At 49.9% G+C, this 23,761-nt stretch overlaps 2 protein-coding genes across 2 annotated transcripts; one reads left to right on the forward strand and one right to left on the reverse strand.

Moving 5' to 3' along the window:
* Window positions 1–17,207: 17,207 nt before the first annotated feature.
* On the reverse strand, window positions 17,208–20,062 carry MRPL46 (mitochondrial ribosomal protein L46). Its single transcript, XM_032994200.2, has 4 exons — window positions 19,673–20,062; window positions 19,099–19,291; window positions 18,355–18,528; window positions 17,208–17,649 (listed from the first exon to the last, which is right to left on the reverse strand). The coding sequence occupies exons 1-4, from the start codon at window positions 19,934–19,936 to the stop codon at window positions 17,399–17,401; spliced, it is 882 nt and encodes a 293-aa protein (XP_032850091.2). The 5' UTR covers window positions 19,937–20,062; the 3' UTR covers window positions 17,208–17,398.
* MRPS11 (mitochondrial ribosomal protein S11) lies at window positions 20,060–23,714 on the forward strand. Its single transcript, XM_032994238.2, has 5 exons — window positions 20,060–20,270; window positions 20,500–20,589; window positions 21,332–21,461; window positions 22,885–22,950; window positions 23,344–23,714. The coding sequence occupies exons 2-5, from the start codon at window positions 20,525–20,527 to the stop codon at window positions 23,449–23,451; spliced, it is 369 nt and encodes a 122-aa protein (XP_032850129.1). The 5' UTR covers window positions 20,060–20,270; window positions 20,500–20,524; the 3' UTR covers window positions 23,452–23,714.
* The last annotated feature ends 47 nt before the right edge of the window (window positions 23,715–23,761 follow it).

Raw genomic sequence — 23,761 nt, forward strand, 5'->3', positions numbered from 1 at the left:
ATCAGTGGTTTCACCTGCAGAAACCATCTGGTCCCAACTCCTGGCCATCTCCCTGCCCCAGTGCTGCGTGCCCCAGTGAAGGGAAGGAGGCCAGAGCCTGCCGGAAAGCGGCAGCACTTCTGAGCAGAACTCTTGCAAAGTCCCCAGCCTTTCCCGCACAATGCGCAGCAGAAGCAGCCACAGCGTTCCCACCTCGGCGGAAAGGAGCCATGAGGCAGACGGAGTCTCTCGGCAATGAAGCACTGCGGTGCAGGCTGCCAGGAACCAGCCGGGATCCTCCTAAAGAGCAAGCTTCAATAATCTGAACCTGCTGCTGAAGACCCGTGTGGTGGCAAAGCCTTTGGCTGTGGTGGCTGATGGCCAGGAGAGCCTTTGTGGGGGGTGTCCCAGGGCTGGACCGGTCCTATTGATGGCTGCTGTGGCATGACCCTTGACCTCTGAGGAGGCCCCCCCACACACACACACCTAAAAAAAATGTAGGGGTTGTTCCTGGAGACAATGATGGAGGCCCTGGGGAGCTGGGCGTTAGGGAAATCTGGCTCCAGCGAGTCCACACATGCACCCAAAGGGGACGCGTGGGATGCCAGCGCGCTGCCTGGAGGGCCTGAGCCTTCAGAGGTGCGTGCGTGGGGGTTAAAACCCACTGCTCAGTTTGCACACGCTGTCGGAGGCGGTGAGGTCCCCTGGGCTGCTGCATCCTTCCAGCTGGAGTCGCACACCGTGCCAGGAGGGGAGCTCAGCATCCCTCCCCCCATCGCAGCCTGCATCGCCCAAGAGACTGGTATCTTCAGGGCACTGAGCCCCAGATCAGTCCCAGATGTGGAAAACTAAACAGCTAAAGCAGCCCTGGAGGGATTTTGTCGCTAAAGCTGCCAGGTTGCAGCAGGGCCTCTCGGCAGGACCTGTCCACCACTCGTGTCTCAGCTGGGCTGAGCCTCCGTTCGAGCACATGTGCCTCTCACAGGTATTTAAAAATAGAGAAGAGGTTGTTATCATTTTTCTTTCCTGCCTGGTTGGAGAAATAGATTAATTAGTTAATAAGGGGTTTAATTAGTTGTGTAGCTGTGTGAAGAACTTGCAGAGGGCAGGCTAAGTCAGTAAGCCAAAGCAATGAGCCTTAGAGGCAGGCTGGGGAGGGGAGGGTTGTCCCCACCATGACCAGCCATGTCTCAGAGGGAGACCTGGCCCTGCCTCCAGCCTCAGCAAGGATTTCCAGGCTAGGTCCGAGGAGCTTCTCTTGGTGGTGAAGTGATCGTGTCCCAGCAGAAAAGCTGGGGCAAGTCAACATTTTCTCATTTGCTGAACAACTTCTTCCCACTTCAGCAGGGCAGCTGGATCTCAAGCAAGATGCTGCTGACCCTTCTCTGCACTGAGATGTGGGGTTCCCAGTATCCCCCCAGCACTGGAAAAAGGCAGGGAGGTGACCAGAGGACAGATCTTTATTCCCATATACTCAAACCCAGTAGCAATGAAGATGCTGGCTCATGAATACAGATTTAAAAGTCTTTATCTCCCAGTGTACTGGGTTTGTACACCTGAGGAGACTGCCCGTACCTCCACTGCCCGTGTCTCCTGTGCCCCGTCCCAGCTGTAGCAGCAGGACCTGGTCCCTCAGCACCCAGTCCCTTTGGCCAGCCTAGTGAGCAAGCAACTGGCCAAGGGCATGCGCTATCTCAGCAAGCTCCTGCCTGATCCAAAACAACCTGGCAATTAGTGCTTATCCATAGTAATATTTAAAAAGACAAAATGGGTCTTTATGTGGAGTCACCACCACACTGCAGAAGAGGCTTCAGCACTCCTCAATCCCAAGTCCAGGGCAGGGGACAAGGACCCTGCGATGGCAGTCAGGATGCTCACCAGCTGTTATAGCTCTCAGAAACGTCTTTACAACCCTTGTTTCTGAGGGACCTTGTTATGGGTGAGCTCTTAAACAGAGATGAGCAAGGTGGAGGAGAAAGACAGAGACCTGACCTAGCCTTTGGCACAGCCTGTTAAAGCACAAAGGGCCGATGGAAAAAGCTGCACACACGCACATACGGACACGCAGACTGCGCTGGCAGATCCTCACTCCCTTCTTCACTCCCCCATCCCCATCGTGTAGCCCTATTAATGGCTCTGGATAGTATCACACAGCACTGCTCAATTTCATGCACGGCTCTATCACGCCCACGGTGTCCAGGGCTTCCCAGATAAACCTCCTTGACCCAGCTGAGCACCAGCTGATTTCCCAGCAAGGGGAAGGGGTTGATGCTCAGCTGCTGATGGAGCCAGAGCCAGGGAAAGCTGCTGGGGTGCACCAAGAACCACACCGGGAGATGCCAGAGGAAGAAAAGGCTTCTCCCCAGCAAGCCAAGGCAAAGCCACGGCAAACTTGTCTTTCTTCCCACATGGCAGCTCTCCGCATCCCATTTGGGTGTCATTGTAGGTAATTCCCTGCTTGACGTCTCATCAGAGGTGGGGGAGGGAGGCACCACTTCAAGAAAAGACAAAAGGGCTCTTTCTTCATCAGTATTAACCTCAGGCAGCTCTCGAGAAAAATTCTGGGCAATTAGTGGAGCATAAGAAGATTTATAATTGAAATCTAGTTTGTAGCACTACAGGCGGCTCCCTCGAAAGACATTTCTCAGAGACCAAAAAAAAAAAAAAAAAAGGGAATAAAAGAATAGGGAGAGACAAAAAGGGAGAGGGAACTAGTTAAAGAGCTTTAAAATCTCACCAAAAACTCCATTTAGTTTAACATTGCATGATAGCTTTCATAATTCAGAACAAAGTGCAAAGCTCTTTAATGAGGCCATTAATGACCCTTTAATTTACTCCACCAGGGCTGAATTCATAAAACATTTATGTTCCATTTACACAGGATTTTCCTGAGACTCTTCAGGGCAAGTCACCATCACAGAGCAGGTGGGATGAAACAGAGGGCTCTTCTCTTCTGTTTCCTCTCTTCTTCACCCTGGTGCTGAAGCTCTGCGTGTGTCTTTTAATTCTGCTAGAGAAGCTGCAGGGACCCAGAAGGGAGAAGAGCCATTTTTGACCCTTCTGCATGGTAAATAGATGCAGAGCACTCTCTTGTATTTCTGCTCTAGGAACAATGAAACCCTTTTTAAGATCTAGCTGGGGCATTGACAGCCAGCCTTAGAAAACATTTTTTAAAAAATCATTACAGCCCAGCTCCAGTTCATTAATCACTTGTGGTATCAGATTTGCTCTTGGGGTAGCGCTGTTGATCTCAGAGCAGCTGGGGGAAATGTGTCCCACCAGCTTGCCAAACTGCTTCCCACTGCTTTGGGTGGTGATGGAGGAAAGGATGGGGGAAGGCTCAAAGGCTGCAGGTACGGAGGTGGGTGCTGAGCCTGCCAGTGCTGCTGCTCCACCGGCTGGGGAGGGTGGACTGGGAGCTGCTGCCAGGCAGAGCAAAGGTGCCTGCCGGGCTGCTGGTGGAGGTGGTAGCTGAGATCATCTCTTGGCATCTCAATATCTCCTGTCCCTGCAGCTGTGGGTTGCTCAGAGAGCTGTCAAGGCACACACGGGGCAGCACCCTGCAGTGAGAACGGGGCTGGTTCATCACTCCCAGTCAGCACTCTGGGAGGGCTACACCTGAGCTGCAGGTGACAGTCCAGCCTGATTGTCCCGTAACTCACACTAAGATATTTGTTTCTCAATGTTTTTTCCTCTGTTACAGACTGCAAACAGGAGGACACACCCAGGAATGTGTAATTGCTTGCATTGGCTGAAACACCTTTTCTGAAAAAAAAACAAAAACAAAAACAAAACCAAAAAAAAAACAGCAACCAAACAAACACTAACACCCCTTCTTAGTTTATTCCAAAGAGCTCGCTCTCATTTATTCAGAAAGAAAACATGAGTTTCCAAGCATCTTCAGATAAAAAGAGCCATTAAACATCACAACTGGCTTCACATCATCTTAAGTTTGCTTCTACCAGCCTTCTCATCTGCTTTCTTGGCTCCAGGACTGTTAAGCACTTCTGGCCGGCTTGTGGCTTTGACCTAAGGAGGGTTTCTTGCACCAGCAGACACAATATTAATGGCAAACTCAGGAGGACAGAGATGCCAGCCCACAAGAATCAGTCCCCCAAGAGCCTCTGTAGAGAGGCATAGAAGATGCTCTCAGGCTATTAGCAGGCAGCAAAGTTGGATTCTGTTGGAGAACAGGTAAAGAGTCAGTGATTCTCATATCTATAAATGGCAGTAACAGCCCATACCTGAAGGCCTGGGGAGCTGGGTTTCCCTTCAGCATGTGTCTGGTAAGGTGTGGGGACACAGACTCGGAGGGAGCTTTATTTTCCATATCACTTGCCCTCTTCCCCTCCAGTTCAGGTTGGGTTGTCATTCTCATTACCTTCTTCACCCCTGCTTTTGCTGACGCAGGTTAGAAACCTGATGGACCATCGAGGCACTGACACCGCTTGCGTCCGTATGGTTCATGAGTCATCCTCCTTGCTTCACAGCTAAAAGCACTGCTGACGCTGATGCCCTCGGAAAGGACACACCAGCAGGAGCATCAAAACATTTGAAACCATGTCAGCACTCATCAGCAACGGGCTGTGTGCTCACCGGTTTGTTACTGTAGGGTCTCTTGCGTGCACCAGGTTCTCTGCACCAGGTTTGGGGTTGTAGCGTCATTTTTTACTTCAGAAGAAGGAACCAGAGAGGAAGATTGCTTGACCTACCTGGTTCATTCGTGCAGAACTGCTTTGCAGCATAGGGTCAGATTTGTCAGAACACTTACATTACAATAAGAAATTATGTCCAAAAGAAATTGTAAACATAGACAAGACAAAAACTAATAAAACCCCCACAGATATACACTCCAATTGAGAGGAAAAAACAGGCACCATTTTCCAAACATTCCAAGTGATTCTGGAATCTCACACTCAAAAGTGATCTAAGCACTAAAAGCACCTGGACACTGATGGGATAAATAGGGAACTGGTCCCAGTTCAAGTCCAAAGTGCCCAGAGTCAGCAATGCAAGTGGTGCTGCAGAACATCAGTAAACAGGAGGAGAGGGAACCTGCGGCAAGAAAAGGAGGCAAAATGGAAGTGACTGCCCACAGGACCAGCACACTGGCAGCAGCAGGTTGCCCACTCTGCCTGCCGTGGAGGGGTGCTCTCCCTCCTGGTGCAGAGGTGGGATGCACCTAGGTGGATGCCTCCAGCCTTTGTGGACCACAGAGGCAGGAAAAGCCAAATTTCCTTGCTGAAATCACCCCCAAAGGAAAACAGAGAGGCAGGAGGTTCAAGAGCAGCAGTGCCAAGGGGAGCCCACAGATGGAGTGGGCTGCCCCCAGGGCTGGATCATTCCGGAGATGCTGTCCTGTACAGTGACAAGCAGGGAAAGGAGCCAGGTCTGAGCAGCCCAGGGACCTCCCGCTGTCACACAGAGCTGCCTGCAAGCCTGGATGCTCCAGGGGCTCTCACTCCCTTTGGCTCTGGCAGCAAACAGCTCTGGGCAGCTCCAGGAACAAGTTGCCTTAGCTCGATTGTTATTTGATTTTCAGACATCAATGCAGGGATCCAATCCAAACTGGACCCCGGATTGTTTACTAAGTACAAACTGCCGTTTAGTCAGAAACACATGGGCTCTTAATATTACAAATCCCTGGGGGGGGAAAAAATGGTTTAAATTGGAGGGGTAAATATTTAGTAAAAATCAAAACTTGCATTCACACCCGTAGAGACTCTGACGTTTCATAACCACTCAGTTCCCTGCTCCTCCATCCCAGCTTCCTGCTCAGCACATCTCTCCTTACAAAGACCATCTCTAGGGAAGCCTACAGCCAAGAGCTTTGGTTTGCTTAGGTTACCCACGCTGACCATGTTGCCAGACACATGTGGTCAAAACTTGCAGACTATGAAGTACAAGCAGGCTCTTGAAGCTGCCTGCTTGCACCGATTTCTTTACATTTCCAGGTAGCGCACACACCTCCAGGGCCCTGAAAGCTGAGACCTCGCAGCTCGTGCCCTTTGAGGGCATGCAGTACTTGAAGCCAGCAGGCACAGCACTTTTATGAGGATCGTTTTGTATTTCAGCTAAAACCAGAAATGCACAGTTTCAACCACACTGAAAGACCCCTGTGCATATGAGTGACCTAAGCTCCTCTGAGCACTCCAAGATATCTCTCCACCACTGTGACTGAGTGCACAGACATCTGAGGATCCTCATGCATCCACTTTCCTTCTGCTGATTTAAAACTCTCAGGAGAGGGCAAGTGAATTACTTAAAGCTTCAGTTTGGTCATTTCGATGGGCCCCAGGAGGTGGGCCAGTGCTCACAAGGTGTCTGTCCTACAGGTGGTATTGATGCTGTCTGAAAATCAAGGTGGTTTCACAGCTGAACCACAAGCTACAAACAGAAAAGGATCAGCAGGCCAGTGGGAAAGCCCTTTTTTCCTTAGTATAGCTGCTGGATCTTATAATCAAGACTGATACACTGATGTCATGCTAATAATGGTATAACTCTAGATCAGCCTAATGGCACAATGGGTTTACAAAAGGAGCAGTATATGCAGAAATACTCATTCATGTTTGCTAATCCCTCATAAGCCTGTAATCCTGATTCTTTCTTTTCCAAATAGTAAGTGCAGATCTATTAAGACCCTATCACTAGCTGCCTGCTAAATTCCCCTCTTCCTGCCTGGAATCAGCTGCACGCCCTACACATCGTGGGGCAGGCGGGAGAGACGCCGTCCCCACCAGCCCTCAGCCCCCTGTAACGATGGCTGTGACAGTGCACACCTGAAAATCCTACCCTGGGGTCTCTCCCTCACCTGTACCAAGGGGAGCACATGTAACCAGTCACAGCTTTGTTACGGCTTCCTCTCTGGAGGGTCTGAGGATGCCTTCTAGACAGTATTTCTGCATCAAAAAGAAACATGTTTACTCACAGGCATGAAAGTAATTAAGGGGATACTGGGTGGTGTTTGGGAGTGCCTCCTCCAGCCAGCCCTGGCAGAGTTTTTCACCCCCTTCTTGCTGGCTGTGTCCCAGCTCTGCCAAATCCCCACCTTCACCAGCATCTCCAGCCACAGACAGCTACTTCCAGGGAGTCTTGGTATCAAAAAACATTTCATAACCATTCCCCAGCCACTGCATACATACAACCTGTAAATAACCCCTCCAGGAGTGACAAAGTAATAGTCACTAATTACACAATTAATTTATTCTTTGACACTAATAAAAAAAATTAATTCCTGTTACAAAGGAGGAGAAAAAAAATCTAAGGATTTGTTTAATTAAAACTACAATGTATTGAAAAAACAAGTAATTTTAATGATACAGACAATGCTGCAATTATATAATTAGTAATTAATCACCTACAGAAATGACACTTTATTTTCTTTAAAGCTATTAATTTTTCTTGTTGTTGTTTGTGGTTTTTTTTTCTTGCATGCAACTGTCTTCAGGGCACACAAATCACAGGAGCAAACTGCTGCGTGGTGCATCAGCGACCAAGCCAGCTCTGTGTGCAATTCCTTACCTGCTCACCTCTCCCATCCCGATCCCCACCGAGGAGCAGCTGCAGAACCCCCTCCCCAGCCTCCCTCTGCCTGTAACCGCTGCTCTCCGTACCAAGAGCCCAGCAAAATTGGGCACCAGGGCAAATTGTGACTCCAGCCATGAAGAGCTGCTAGGATAGAGCTGACAGGAAGAACGGCTACAGCCTTCTGTGGAGGGAGTCAAGAAACAGACTGTTAGCCCAGTGTCATATATATATTATGCTTATAAGTCCTATTGTTAACCAATGTTATATATATATATTTTAAGTATTCATGTATTCATAGCTATAAAGGCCTTTTCTCTACTTGAGCTAAATTGTATAACTGTGACCTGTTGTCCCAGAAGGCTTTTTATTCATGTTAAATGGGTACTGAGATTATAGCGCTCCTTGGTAGTAGGTGCAGAAGCGTTCTGGAGGAGACAGGAGAAGATGGATGGTCCTACTGAGGCTCAGCAAAGAAGCCAAAACCACAAAAACCAAGCAGCTCTGCAGCACAGCTGGCTTTGCATCTGAAAAATAAGCAGGGGCTCACTCTTGGGAGAAGGACAGGATGTCACCTTGTCCCCAACCCAGGGAGGGGCAAACTACACCCACAGAGTGGGGACAGTAATGCACAGCACACACCCCTCACGCACTCACATGTCCCCAGTTCTGGTGGCTCCAACTTCCCATGGTGGTCCCATCACTCACCACTCACCAGTCCCATCTCTTCCCTGCCCTGCAAGCCAGGGAGAGTGAGCCAGGCTGGCCTGGGCGGTGCTGCCAACCCGGGATGCTTCACAAGCGCTCCGTGCTGCATCTCTGACATGCTCTCCCATCCTGCCATGCCCCCCGGGGACAGCGTGCCCGCTCGGTTTGTCCCCCACAAATAGAGCGATTTGTCACTGGCTCCTTGGTACCCACAGGAGCCTCCAGTCCCATCACTGAGCTCAGATGCACTCTGGCAGCTCCCAATTAATATTCACAGGCAAACACGACCTCCTTGGAAAAGGCTCTGTATCAGCATCCTGCAAGGAGCTCCTGTGCCCTTGTCCTGCCCTGCCCAGCCAGGAAATCACTGCAAATCATGTTCGTGAGATTGGGAGGTCCCCTGCTTGGATCTTAACCTTTATCCGAGGCCTGGGGACCCCTCTGGCTGCTGGCTTTGAGTCTCATGGTCACACAGGCACAAGCAGTGAGATGTTCCCAGCCCATCTGTTCATTTCCAGTGCACAACAAAGAGAGCTCCCAAATCCTCAGGGACATATTACCTCCACGCTGTCTTGGGAAGAAATCAGGACAAGGCTGGCCTGGGTGCTGGTGCCAGGACACACGGTGACGGCCAGGGATGCTGGCATCCCCTCGCCAGCTCTGCTACTCCAGTCGCTCCGACGCAGTCAGGGTGGAAGCAGAAGCGAGCTGGCTGCTGGCTGTTACGCTGGTGCCAGATGGTGGATGAGATTAAAAGAATTTGATTTTCAAATAATCCATAAACCTGGCTGAGCTAATGTCGTTTCATATGCATTATCTTGTAATCCCAGGGAAGAGAACGTTTCAGAGCAAAGAGCCTTATTCTCCCTCCCTGCAAGGACTCTAACAAGCTATAGATAATCCCCTTTTTGTTGAAAGGTGCTTACAGGGGACCTACAACACCCAGAGCACAGCACAGGGGCTGTGGCTCTGCACCGATGCCTGGGAAAAGGACAACCAGGCACCCAGCACCACAGGGTCTGTCCTGCCCTGAGCTTCGTAGGGCTGGGAGCAGCACACAGCAGGGCCCAGGGACACCTTGAACTCAGACCCCTGGCCGATAAGGAAGGATAAAGGAGGGATTTTGCCACTCTTGCTCCCTAACAGTGCAAGGGACCCCATGCTGCATCACCAGCTTCGGGGGGAGATACATCCCCTCTTCTAGGAAAACCCACTTCTAGGCTCACTTTGGGGATAAACTTCCAAAGCCCAATGCAAGTAAATCAAAGGTATGCTGTGCCACCCTGGGGAGAGGATCAGGCCCTCCCTGGTGACTGAGCCACACTGCCAGGGCCTGGCGACCCCACTCACTCTTGCAAGGTGAGAGGCAGCATGCAGCTGAAACCTGGACACTGTTGGGAACACCTCTGCTGGCCTCTCCAAAGCAACCACTGCACAACCAGGCGATAGGAACTTCATCTTCAGAGATTTGACTTCTCCTTGCCTGGGTCAGACACCTACAATCATTTTTTGCCCCCCTACCCCATATGGATGCACCCCTTCCGCACTCCCATCCCTCCCGAACCCCTGCACAGCATCCTTGGCAGCCCTCAGCACCCACCCACCATTCACCCTCCCTCCTCAGATGCTGCCTGCCTGCTCCCTGCCTCTTTTCTCTGCTCTAGAAACTCCTTTCAGCCTCCAGTTACTTGTCAAGCCTCTGTGGACCAAAGATGACCCTCTGCCAATCGCTGGGATCCTTCAACGTGCAAGGCACCAAGCTTGGGCACAGTGGTTAAAAACTGGTGATCCTTATTCTATACTCCAGGCTCCCACACTGGAGCTTGCGAGAGCTAGAGCAGGAGGTGATTTTAAGGGGAAAGGGAAGGAAAGCTCCACGGATGGGATTTCCCAGTCAATGCCTGCCATCTAGTGCCGAACACCAAGCTGTTTCACGGGCAGCAAGTGACATCTACCTCCATCCTCAAGGGAAGTTAGCTCTTAAATAAAAGCCAGCAACATTTACACATCAGGCTCCCAACACAGGAGTTTCTCACTGTGTTCCTCACTCTGGGTCAGGGCCAGGGAGAGGGTTTTGGAGTCAAATAGCCTAAATCCTGGTGGGAGCTGTCAGGGAAAACAGCCTGGGAACGAGAGGAGGTGATACTGTGTGCCTGCCTGGGGTGCGAATGTGATGCCCAGCTACAGCAAGCTAACTGAAACCGACACATCTTGCTTCGCTGCATGCTGTTACCTTTAAGGTCATGTCGTCGTCGTCAACAGCTCTGATCAAAGCGGCGCACACAGGCATTGCGTGAAGAATGCCACAGACAGGCTAAAAATAGGGAGCCAAATGGAAGCGTGAGGGAAAGGGGTGAAGGGTAAGGCTTGTCAGCTGTGCAGGAGACTGAAAACCTACAGAAAATCAGGAAACAAACAAGAATAATCAAGAAACATTGACTTCGTGACTCAGATATTCTGGCGCTTGAGACACCACTGGAGTTTCCCACCCAGTTCAATCCACGGGCAACAACCGCAGCAGGAACACGGTCCCAACAAGCCACTTATAAGCCTTTGGGTTAGCACCAACAGCAGGTGATAGGGAGTGTTTTACAGGTCTTCAGGCAATCTGGGGGGCTGACGGTCTCCCTTCAACAGGAGTATACCTGTGCTCACCTTAGGGGCTGGTCATCTGGCAGCTTCTTGTCCCTCAGAAAGGGCTCTGATACCACCTACTCATGGGAGAGAGCAGGCAAGACAGCTACAGCTCACCACAGTCCTGTTTCCAGGCAGAGAGAATTAAGGGACATGAAATCCAGGAGGGTCTGGGACAGACAACATTCATCCTGCTCCCTGCCTCCAGACCCTGCTAAATCAGGAGCCCCGAGCACGCTGCTGGAAGGGCACCTTCTGCTGCGACACATCCCCTGCTCCTGCACAGGGGACAAGACTGGGCCTTGAGCTGTGAGCGCTGGTAGAGTCATAGTAGAAAAGTGGGTCCCCATGTGTACCACCTCCAGCAGTCACCTGTCCCACACCCCGAAACAGGGAACTCATTGCCCTTCCACACACAGCACTGGTGGGATCAGACACCCCGAACGCCCAGCCTCCCCCCTCACCAAGCCCCTTACCACTTGGCTGCCCGCTCCCCACCACCCCTAGCTGCCTTCCTCAAGCTCATCCAACATTCACAGCTCGTGCCATTTGCCAGTAACATGGCTTGGGAAACAATTGTTGTTTTGCAGGGGGGTGCATTGGGTCTGACACAAATGGGCTGCACTTGTCATTTGGAAAAAGCAAGCAGGGCAGACCAGGAGCTTACAAACAGGCAGAACCAGATTTACTGATTAGCACATAGCTCCGATTTCCTCCAATGGTTCCAGAAAAGCAATAGACTACATTAACAAAAGGATTACTCAGAATTCAAAAGCAAATGGGATTTGTGACCCATTATATTAACTGGGGACTGGGGAAAGCTCTACAGAGAGAGAACACTGCCGGCAGGTCACCAAACCAATTATTAAGAGCTCACAGATCACGAAGCTAGATATATACACATATCAAGATAAATTTCTATTTGCCTGCAGAAGCAGGACGCTGGCTGAGCCACCCTCCCAACCCAGTGTGCTTTTTCTATGTGCCCATTAAACTTGGATTATATCTAGTTACTTTCCCCAATAATTCACTTCCCCCACGGGTTTAATGCTGTGGAATAACATTTGGGAGGGTAAAACCTGAAAGGAGAAATGTAATAGGCATCATTACTTTGATAGATGAGAGAGAGTAGAAAGCAGGCAGGCAGCACGTGGTGGGAGCAGGCCAGCAGCACACACACTCACCCCTGACATTGCTTACCATCCTCCTAGCAGCAGTGCTGGCCCGTGCCTTGTGCCCCGATGTCCCCAGCTTCCCTCTGACAAGATGCTTGAGATGGAGAGCAGCCCTTAGACACAAAATAATCTGCCTCTGACATCAGCTCTCACCTTAATCTCCAGCAGAGATCAGCTTAACCTGCAAATTGTTAGCTGTAAAATCTTTTTGTAAAAGTTTTGTCTCGGTCAGTTATTAGATGTTCATGGTGGCCAGGTAAAGGGCCAGCTTCTGCTAGCACAGTCTTACTTCTGGAATAGGCTGTAATGGCAAGTCCTAAAGCCTTGTATATGCTGCATAAAGGCTTTTTTGCCTTGCTAGGTTTTGAAGAAGCCTCATTTTAATGTTGCTGAATAATCCTTCATATTTCAATTGAGAAATGCCCCTGGGTCTCCAAGCACTGCCTATGAATTCCTGCCGAAGGATTTTACACCCCCTCAAGATCTGTTAGGGAAGTGCAGCCTTGACAGCAAACCTGTAGCTAGAACTACCTGAAGGGGCTTCCTGCTGTCAGGATTTTGTACTCAGCTCACAAATTCCTGGCTTTGCTTTTTGAGGGCTTGGTGTTAAGGATTGAGTATTATCAACAAAACTGCTGGAGCAATTTTACCCCGAGTCCCAGTTTCCCAATAGCCCACCTTCTTTTGTATCTGTTCTTACCTTTGCAGAGATTGACTGAAACGTTGTCTTCTGCCTGCCCCATTCTGCATCCTGCCAACACGCTGGTTATGTCAAAACACAGGAGTGATTTCACAAGAAAAGGGAGGAAAAAGGTGTCCTAAAAACAAAAGGACAAGGCCTAATCTACTCATACCACTGGTGACCTCGACCAGATTTTCCACTCCATTCTACCCTGGGTCTCTGAGCTGCTGTGAGCAGAGCACCCCATGCAGCATCCCCTGCAGGCACCTGAGAACAGCAGGAATGGGCAGTGCTTGCAGAAACCCCAGGTACTATCAGAAAAACTCCACCCAAAGAGACAGATACCTTCCAGCACAAGCACTGGAGCTTGAACAGAACAAATGCAAAGTGACTGATGCTGCTGGAGGCACCTTATCCTCCAGGGCAGGGAGTGAGCCCACAGCCTGCCCAGCTGGGACAGGCTAACTCCAGCCCACCCCTTGCCCTGGCAGGGAGGGATGCCACAGGGTGCTCCCTGCACCCAAGCAGCTCTCCCTGCTCTTAAGCTCATGGTTGTGTTTGGGAGCAATAGCATCTCTCCTCCTACACATATTCAGAGAGCAGCAAGCAGTGTAGCCCGTGGCTCCAATGGCCTCTCCTGGCTCTGCATGTATTTATCTTCCAAATGTTGAAGCCTTTGGTTGCTCGGAGCCAGCCAGGAGGAGCAACAAACAGCTTCCTATTGTGTGAGAACGTGTGGGGTTCTGAACAGTTCACAGTGAATCACAAAACACGCAAGCAGGGCTCTGCTTAGAGAGCACCAATCCCCAAAACTCTCACAGACAGCTAGGGAAGGTATTTTGTAGGGAAGTAGAGGAAAGCTGTATCTGTGAAGATGAGAAGTGGTTTTATTAGCGCTTGTTATCTCTCCTTCGCTGGAGGGGAGTGCTAGCATCAAGTTGTCACAAAGAAAACCTTCATTTCACTCTTCTAACACAGTGGCTTAAGCAATGGCTTAGATGCTGGTGTTTTAGACTGCAACTGATGCTTTAATTTGTTTCTACTCCTAGAGGCTGTTAGCAACAGCTGCTGGACTGAATCACACCAGGGAAAGGTCATCTTGATGTTCCTCCTTTCCCCTCGGGAGTGGGTAAGGATCTGGCTTTTGTGTATCACCCTCATGAATGGAAGCACCCTGTGCTGAAAATGGCTTTGAGGAGCAGAAAGTCTCTGCAGTCTGACTGCTCTTCAGCTTCCTCCCTGATGTGCACAGCCAGAGGAAGGTAACACGCAGATCCTGGCCCCTGGCAGCCGCAGCATTGATCTTATGTTGGACTTCTTAAATGAGCCCCACATTGCTGCTCTCTAAGTGAGGAGTCACAGGTCCTTTCCAAAACACCTCCTTCCAGTGCACGCTTCACAGGAGAGCTCTTCGATTGATCTGACTGTGCATTGCACTCAAGAGCCACAGCAAACTCAGTGCCTTCCCTGGCACTTGCTGCAGCTTCAGGTTCTGGTAGAGAGGTCTCATTTGAAGAAGCCTTTGCCAAGGTGAAAGAAACCCTCCGGGATTTGGGTGCAAACAAGCTCCAGAATCCCTCAACACCCAGGCAAACATGCATGTGGTTCTCTGTCACGTTTACAAGGGGAGTTTTGTGTTTCATAGAATCACAGAATGGGTTGGGTTGGGAGGGACCTTAAAGGTCATCTAGTTCCAACCCCCCTGCCATGGGCAGGGACACCTTCCACCAGACCAGGTTGCTCAAAGCCCCGTCCAACCTGGCCTTGAACCCTTCCAGGGAGGGGGCAGCCACAGATTCTCTGGGCACCCTGTGCCAGTGCCTCACCGCCCTCACAGGAAAGAATTTCTTCCTTGCAACTAATCTAAACCTACCCTCTTTCAGTTTAAAACCGTTACCCCTCATCCCATCCCTACACTCCCTGATAAAGAGTCCCTCCCCACTTTCTGTAGGCCCCTTTAAGCACTGGAAGGCTGACATAAGGTCTCCACAGAGCCTTCTCTTCTGCAGGCTGAACCACCCCAGTTCTCTCAGCCTGTCCTCATAAGGAAGGTGGCTCTCCACACAAGTGAAATGCTCCCCCTGCTCTTTGTGCTGGACCGCAGGATGCACACTGCGGCTGCAGCAGCTCTCTCCCAGACATGACTCAACAGGTTTCTTCTGTTTCAGGAGAGAGAAAAGCTCTCTCAGAAAAGGTTTTAAGGCTTTGTGCTATTCTTTCAGTAGTTACTGGAAAAATATATCCCATCAGCCTGCCTGATCAGACTTCTGCAACTCTGCAAGAAGTATGGGTATAGCTTTGCACTGAGTGGAAAAACAGCCTGCAGCCACCAAGTTCTCAAAGGAAAACAACAGCCTCGGTGATCTACCACAGGACCTCTGGGAGTAGACGGGAAATGAGAAGATACAAACGATCTCCACTAGGAAACCTGCATGATATCCTTCTGCATTGCCTCTCAGCAAGGCCATAGCGGGGGGAACAGGCCACACAGAAGAACTGAGCAAAAGCACTTGCATTGCAGGATCTCAGAAGAGCATTTGCAGCAACTGGCAGAACGTTTTTAAATAAAATCAACTGCAAGAAAAACTGCATAGCTGTTCTTATTGAGGCTGCAAGCAGGAAGTTTTTTTAGGTGAAGAAAAAAACAATCTCAGCTTCCAGAAAAGACCAAGCTTCTCGCACACCTGCTACCTGTAAGAACAAAGGCCTGAGCCCAGCGAAAAAAATTCATAGAAACAAAGGAAGCTGTTGATTCTGACCTTTCCACTGCTGAAGGGAGCTACACCTCTCTCAGCACAGACAATGCCCAAAGACTTGTAGCTTCAGCAAAACAGAGAATAGGAACTGTCTAGGTTTGAAGATCAGCAAGCTTTCAGTACAGCCTTTTCTCTCATTTGTGCTCCTGGTTTTGATAACAAATAAGAACTGATTAAACTGCATTTTATATGCCTTGAAATTTTTGTTCCAGAAACACAAAACCTACCTTTGGTGTGGGAAATGGGACAGAGCCCTTGGCAAAGGGCATGCCCTAAGCCTGTGCCCACAAAGCTCTGTTCAGGGGCTGCATGCTATGGAGCCAGCAATGGCCTGAAACAGAGTGGCAGAAAAAAAGCTAATGGTGGGCTGACTGCACCCGTGGCCCCCCAGGTTGGTGGGGCACAGCTTGATGGGAAGGACTCACCTCTTCCTGCCTCTGCAGGAGCTTTCAGACCTGGAGAAGGCAATAGTCTCCTCTTCAGCAGCGCCAAGCTCAGACAGCAGCCTAAAAATCTGCCATTTTTCAGGCGTATATTCTGCTCCACGTTTATTTCCTCTTTATAAGTGCTCTCTATCGCAGACAGAGCCTCCTTGCCAGGCCTGCCAGGGTGCTTCAAGAAACCTAGTTTTGTTTTGTTGGTAATTTATGGCAAGGCTGCAGCTCCCAAACTGCCCAGTGTTAGAAAATAGAAGGCTGCTATGCTACACCCCCACCCCAATGGCTTTGTGGAGTGATTAAGGATAGCTTTAATTTGAGGCCTGCAGCTCAACAGCTCCCAGAGGATTGATAAAATACATATAGCAATCTCCAGTTCCACCTCTAGAGGCTGAACTCTCTCCCAATGATTAACAACAGCTATTTCCTCCCTCTCTCCCTGTCAATGAAGAAGGCCGATTCTCTGCAAGGTCCAGCCACACTCTGATTACCAAACAGCAACATTAACAACCAGAAAAAAACCTCCAAAAAATAGAACCAGCCCCAGAGAGGTGAGACAGCACCATATAAGCCCAGAATAGATCTTCTAATAAAGAAATTGGGGTATAGGGTCAAGCTACCCAAAGCAGACCCAGCTGGATTAGCAGTGCTGGCCTAATGCATCAGGAATGGGAGCAAAGAACTCCCCAGAGCCACCTCTGAGGGTGCTCCCAGGAGGCAGCAACATCAGAGCAACCTACCCCCACCAAGAAAAATTAGCCTCACAGCCCAGAGAGCTGCTGCTCAAGTGTTAGCCTCCTTCAGTGTCTGCTGCGATAGCCTGAGGCTCAAGAGGAAGGCAGTGTGGGTGGGAAAGCAGCACTCACCTATAGAGCTGCTGCCTATTCCTCATGCACCCATGTCCTCTATGGCCACTGTGTATCACGGACTCTAGTCCAGAGGCAGCTTCAACACAGATTAAACGTCAGTAAACTGTGAATATCCCAGCTTCCATCTCCCCCAAAACCCACCCTTGTGTCCAGCAGGGCCTATTCCCACCTGGACACACACACAGATAACCCTCCAGTGCTGCTCTTATTAAAGAGCAGGCACTAAAGACAAGCAATAGCCATTGCATAGAGGAAACCATTTGAGCTTGAGCCTATAAAAGGAGTCTGTTGAGGAAAGCGAGCCTCCAGGGTACCACAGCCCCAGGGAATCTCACACTTAGGAGAGGAAAAAAAAAAAAAAAAAAAATCACAACATGCATTTCCAGAAGAGGTGGAGGAGGAAGATTCAACAAGAGCAAAGAACTCCCTCAGGAAAGCTTCACTTCCGAGTATAAATTTTAATATTTATTCAGTACAGGCCTGGTGAGGAGAACTGGGAAATAAGGCAAAGGCAAATTATCCTCCAGAGCCCAAGTTAACATCTCATACACACAGACCATGCAAAGCAGCAGCTGTGCTCCTCCCTGGAGTCACGTCCCACATCTTCCCCATCTGCTGGAGCACAGCCTATCGCTTACAAGTCCAGAAGGAATCTATTGACTTTTTTCAGGTATTCTGGCTTCAAGTAATCTCCCAGCTCATCCTTTGTGACCCACAAGTAATCTTCCTTCAGGTCTGCCTGGGACAAATCACTGCTTTGGAGGAAGGCTTTGAAGAAGAATACTTTGGCTCCCACGTTATCCTCAGTCCTGATGGCCCTGGGGAATTTATACTTGTAAATCCCATATGGCGCATTCCCCAGGATTTTGGCTTGAATGTGATCTCCTGCAAGACCCCGGCAATGCAAGAGAAAGAAAAGAAGACATAAGAACACAGAGCAAAAGTAACTGCTCTCCTGTAATAACAAAAAGGCAGCATAAGCCACTCCCTGTATCTGGTTCAGACCAACTCTTCCCTGTTTCTCAGCAGAAATACTGCCAACTGTAAGCCTTCTCCTCACGAAAAAACAACTTGTCTGGAGTCCAGTGAGTCCTCTCAGAGAGAGGGAGGGAGGGAGAAGGTATCAAGCTTTGCCAACCCACAGCAAAAAGCAAGGACATGTGGGTTTGCCATCACACATCTGCCACAAAAACTGCTAAAGGGTGACAAGAGGGAAGGAGAAACTGTGCACCTGGAGCAAGCCTAAACCATTCACGGACGCGTCTGGTGATGCTTCCACATCAGACTGCGAGGGCCAGACCCAGCACCGCAGCTGCTGGCAGCCAGAGATCCCAACTCACAGCCCGCCAGCCCTCTGCACGCTGCAGTTGCTCTGCCACGGTACCGTTACAGAACCGATTACCCAGGATCATGGCTCTTGCCAGAATGCCCACCCCATTGAGCTCCATCCCCCTGCCATGAAATGCCTTTTCCCAGCAGATGGAAGGCAATTTCACTACAGCAGATGGCAAACAGCCTTCAGATAAGGCATGGGAAGAAAACCACTGGGACAAAGAGGAGGGAGGGACAGGCACATGGCAAACTACACACCCAAAAACGTAGCCATGGCTCGCTCAGCTGTGCTTCGCAGCGTCTCTCCAGGCTGCCATTCCACTTGAGGCAGGAGCCACAGCTCCTGGTTACCGATTTTCTGTTTCACCAGAAGCATCAGGTTACTGTCCAGCTTCCTGTTCAATGACGTTCGATAGTTGTTTTTATCAGCATCTGCCAAAAACCAACACATGCTGGAAACAAAGTCTCTTGGCAGCACTGCTCAGATCCCCTTGATTCATCAACCCCCTCTACATCTCACACCCTCCCAGCAATAATACACAAACATGGATACACAGAACAAAACAAAAATCTAGACAGAAATGCTCCCAGTCGCTCTGGAAGCCAATGCAGGATTCAGCTGGAACCCACTGCTAGACTATAATCTGTTTAATTTCCAGAAGGAATTTATAGCAAGCAGTCTAGATCTCTACCTTCACAAAAATCAACAAAAGCACTAGGCAGAACTTGGGAACCAAGCAAACAAACATTTGTCTTCTCTGAAAACAACATTCATTTTCACCATTTTGCTCTCTTGAAGTTGCACACCTCTTCACAACACAGGAACGCTGATTTGCTTGTCAGCCAGTTAATTCATCATGCGTTAATAGCGTTGCCACAAAGTCAAGACTCTCTTTAAAATAAAAAAAGACTCAGCAAATGCATTCCTTTTACTGAATTGCACTCAGCTGTGTGTGGCAGACAATTGGGGTGTTCTCACCCACCGCCAGCTTCAGCCTGTACCTGTTATCCGTGGAGCAGCTTCAAATCTCTGTAACTTCTCTTCCCACTTCTCCTCCAGGTCTCGAGCCATGATGACTGTTTTGCCAGGTGCTTCTTCATCATCATACAGGCTTTCCCTCCTCTTCCTGACCTGCTCCTCCTCCTCCAGCTTACGGAGTTCATGATCCGAATACTGGCTTTTCTCCAGCTCTATCTAGAAGAACAATGCAGAGAATTCTTAAGTCCCCAGCACTACAGTCAAGACTTGGCAAGCAGAATTAAATTATTTCTACCTCAGCGAATGCCAGACGATGGGAATTGCCCTGGGATCGAGCAGAACTTCCCTGCTCACAGCAGGAGCCTCTATCAGGGACACACCAACAGCATTGGGGAAGCCCACGGGAGCGCTACCTAGGCCCACGATATCCCGTGCTGGCAGCAAATCGCACACAGAGCGCTGGGCATCACTTCACAGAGGGGAGCGACATCACCCCAGATCGGCTGTGCAGAGCCGCCAACCCCGGGGAGTGCCCTCCCCTGCCAGCCTGAGGCGGCCATTTCCCGACTGGCAGGCCCCCCGCCGGCCCCCCTCTACCTGCCCCATGAGGGCCGCCATCTCTTCCTCCTCCTTCTGGAGAGGCTGCGTGATGCGGGGCAGCCGGAGCAGGCACATCGCCCCGAAGAGCCGCCACGGCCGAGGTGGGGCAGCGGTACAAAACCACCGGCCCCAAGGCGCCGCCGGCTGCGCGGGCGCCGCCATGACAGCGCGGCGCAGCCCGCTGCGCGCCGCCATCTTGCCGCCCCCGCTCCCGTCGTGCCTCGCGCGGGCCCTTCCCGGCCGAGCTGCGGGGGCCGCCATGAGCGCGGCGCTGGCTGCCGCCGCCGGGCAGCGGCTACTCCGAGCGGTGTGGGGGTGAGCAGCGGCGGGGACGGGCCCCGCCGGGGCGGGATCCTCCTCGCTCTGGGCTGACCCAGCTGGGCCGCCCCCCCCCCCCCCCCCCCCATCCATCCCCACACAGAGCCGGTGCACGGGGCAGGCCTCGGTGCCCTCACCGCCGGCTGCCGTCTCTTTCCCGCAGGGCCCGTACCGCCGCCCTGTGCCGGCCGCTACGCACCGGCCCTCGGAGGCTGCAGGACCTTCCCGAGGCGGCGGCCGCGAAGGAGGCGGAGAACCAGAGCGTGGACGAGCTGGGGTGAGCCGGGCAGGCCGCGCCGGGAGGGTGCTGCTATTTGCCTCTAGCCGGGAGGTTTTCTCGCCTTCAGTGGTTTTTCAGCCGAGGAAGGAAAGGAAGTGATTTGACTCAATCACAAACGCAGCTTGTGTCTTAAGGAAACTTGATCCCTTCCTTCTTTCCCAGTAGGAAATCAAACTTCGCAAAATTTCACGAGTGAATGCCTGATGACTCTTGTTTTGCTCCTCAGCCCTTCAATCTTGCAGAGGAACTCCATGAGGTGGGATGGAAAGATCTTTGAAGAGATCCCAATAGCTCACATCAAAGCTACGTACAACAAGTAAGCAAATGAACTGCTCCATTCCTGTTCTCATATAAAATCTTGTAACAGACCTGGGCTTTGGCTAGTCCTCGTTTTGATCAAAAGGCTCAAAGGAAAAAAGCCAGAGGAGTGGTGTGCATGACTGGGAAGATAATACTGAATTCAAACCTCAGTGCTGTTCGGGAGCATAACTGTCCTTATAGTGACTTTAACACCAATAAGATTGTTATTACACAATTGACTGCTTTCTGATATGAATAATTAGATGCTTACAGCTTTAATGGTGGGTTACTTCCTGCCCAGTGTTCTAGCACTATTATTGTACAGCTGTTGAAAAAATTGTCAGATTCTCCATAAGAGATAGTTGTATTTTATTAGTGATCCCTAGTGTGATATTTTACTGTGTCTTAAAACTCTTTCAGGTCCTAGAAGTGTGTTGTGCATTTTTTTAATAAATGGAAGAGGTGAAATGCTGAGAGTGAGGTGGGTCTGGAAGAGCTAAGCAGTATCTGAGGTGTACCTGGATAAAGTATACATTATCCAGAAATGTTCTGCCACCTCGCTCAGATTCATTAGGGTGACCAGGTCTCTGCAGCAGGTTCCTGTAAGTGGGAGACCTCGAAAGGGAGTGCTGAATTAGGGTGGCTTGGAGAAGCTAGGCAGGAATCCTGTGGCAAGCCGTGCCAATAAGGTGAGCGAGAATAAACTGGAGAATAAAGCTTTGTTCTAGCTTGCTGATTTCCATTGCCCCTTTCTGTAGCACCCACATCCAAGTGGTCAGCTTTGACAACCAGCCATTTGCTCGTACGTCCTGTGGCACAGAAGGCTTCCAGAATGCCAAGAAGGGAACTGCCATCGCGGCACAGACTGCAGCCATGGCAGCAGCAATGGTGAGTCTGCACTGATAATTCTTACCCTCCCAGAGGGGAGCACTGGCTGCCTCCCCCCACTACCTGGGTACAGGCCTTGCTCCCAGGCAGCAGTCCAGAGCTCTGTTCCTTAGCGCTCAAGCAGCACACTGCTTTTTGCTGACAGCTTCCCTAGCTTCACCTGACACACTGCACATCTTCACACAGACAAAACGTGTTTAAAACAGCAGTTAGAAATGCCCAGAGGGTGAACTTAGCTGTGCAGGTTGTGATGGGGAAATGTAACTTGGAATCTATCCTTTTCTAGCTTCAGTTTGCATAGCTCCTTTTTTCTAAGTGAACATCTCAGCCATTTTGGAAATACAGCCCCTGAATCAGCAGCAGTTCAATTTTTGCACTGTAGGGGACTGAGAAGCAGCTGTAATTACTGGCTGCATGTTTTATATTTGATCTCTGCCACCAGAGAACTGAGCTGCTGCCAGCAGTTCCAGTCAAGAAAGGTGATGTCCTGGCACACAGAGCTTCCAGCTGCATAGAGTTTACTGTAATTGTTTCTAAAAAAACATGTGGGTGTCCAGGTGGCAGGAGAAGATGAGGCTGGCTGTGTCATGGTCCTCATTACTGTAGAATGAGGCAAGGTTAAACTGAAAATCCTCATCCTAAATGAGGTGGAACTTACTCCAGTCTTTCATGTCAGAGGTGTTTGGTGCTACTGCTGGCCAACAGCTTATTGTAGTTGACTCAGAGGAATATAAGAACATCTTCAGTATTAATCTGTGCTCATCAGAGCCTCGTAATAGCTGCATAGCTGTGCTTGGCCAGGTTTATTCTGTCACTGTTAAAATTGTTAGCACATTAATTGTACCAGTACACAGAAAGCAAGACCAGAGGAGCTCCATCCACGTGGTGGCAGCACAGCTATGCTTTACCGCAGGTGTTTTTCAATTTGCAAACCCCTAGAATTTTTACACTGAAGGTGTGGACTCCTGCACAGCAAATATAAAGCTTGCCTGCTTTTCTAATTTACTCTCTAGAAGGAATCCACTGATCACAGGAGAGAAGTTGCTGCATTAGAGAAAGGAAAACGGCTTTGAGTTAGTCCTTGTTAGTCCCTTGTCAGTTCAGTCACGTATGCCTGAATGTCATTTTCTGCCCTGGCTTTAGGTCACAGATAGTTTGATCTTAAAGCTTTCTCTGTAGGCAGAGCTGACAGCCTAGCCCAGAAGTTCTCTTGAAACTGCCATGGCTGTATCCAGGCCTCCTTTTCCCCTAGTGTCTTTGTGCTGTAATATCTATATTTGTCTTCTGTATCGAGTACTACCTACTCTTTATTTTTAGTTAAAGAATACTATGATAGTAGATCAGAAGGGAATGAAAGTCTCCAAAGGAGCCAGAGCAGCAGTAATTATATCAAAGGGAACACTAACCACTTTTCTTTTTGCAGAAAGCACGTGGAAAGGGTGTATTGCATGTACGAGTCATGGTGAAAGGACTAGGACCAGGACGCAAAGTAAGCATCACAGTTTCTTTTCATATTTTTCTTTCTCGGGCATCATCCAGGTTTTTTAAATTCAGGCTGGTCTCGTGACCATACCTATCGATTTGTTTTTTCTGAAGGTGATGTAAAGGATTCATCACTCAAGTGTCCAGTAATGAAATTTTAGAATTTCATCCAACTAAAGTAGGAAAATTGATGGGAATGCTGATGAAGGGACTGGAGCAGCTAGGCTTAAACTAGATTTTCTGATTGTAATTATCTTAAAAATAAGTAATTTCTAGGCAGGACCCTTGAAACAAGTCGATTTTTGGATGGAGGACCAAACTATTTTCCCCTGAGCTTTTTCCCTTCTCTGCCATTCAATGTGTTGGTAACAGTGGGTCATCTGCTGTCTTGTTCTTCCAGGCTGCCATCAAGGGTTTGACTATGGGAGGTTTGGAGGTCATCTCCATCACCGACAACACGCCGCTTCCACACAACGGCTGCCGCCCACGGAAGGCCAGGAGAATGTAGAGGGGAGTGGAAGAGACACACGGCTTTCAACATCAGTTTGTGCCACAGTGACTGGGTTGAATGTTGCTCCTGTGACAGATTCTGGAAAACCACCCTCCCTGGAAATACTTGTTGAGAGAAGCTTGAAGAACAGAGACCATCCTGAGTCTTAAAAGCCCAGGTGGTAGAGGCTGGTGGTAGAAGCAGGAGTACGTGTACTTCCTTAGTGGGAAGCCTCTTGTGTACAAAGTTTGTTGATTAAAATGTTGGTCTTTTGACAGCCATTCCTGCTGCGTTCCCATAAGTATTTTTGATTATTATTACCTCTCAC

The sequence above is a fragment of the Tyto alba genome, unplaced genomic scaffold, assembly GCF_018691265.1.
Source record: "Tyto alba isolate M040663 unplaced genomic scaffold, T.alba_DEE_v4.0 Super-Scaffold_41, whole genome shotgun sequence".
Taxonomy (NCBI): Eukaryota; Metazoa; Chordata; class Aves; order Strigiformes; family Tytonidae; genus Tyto; species Tyto alba.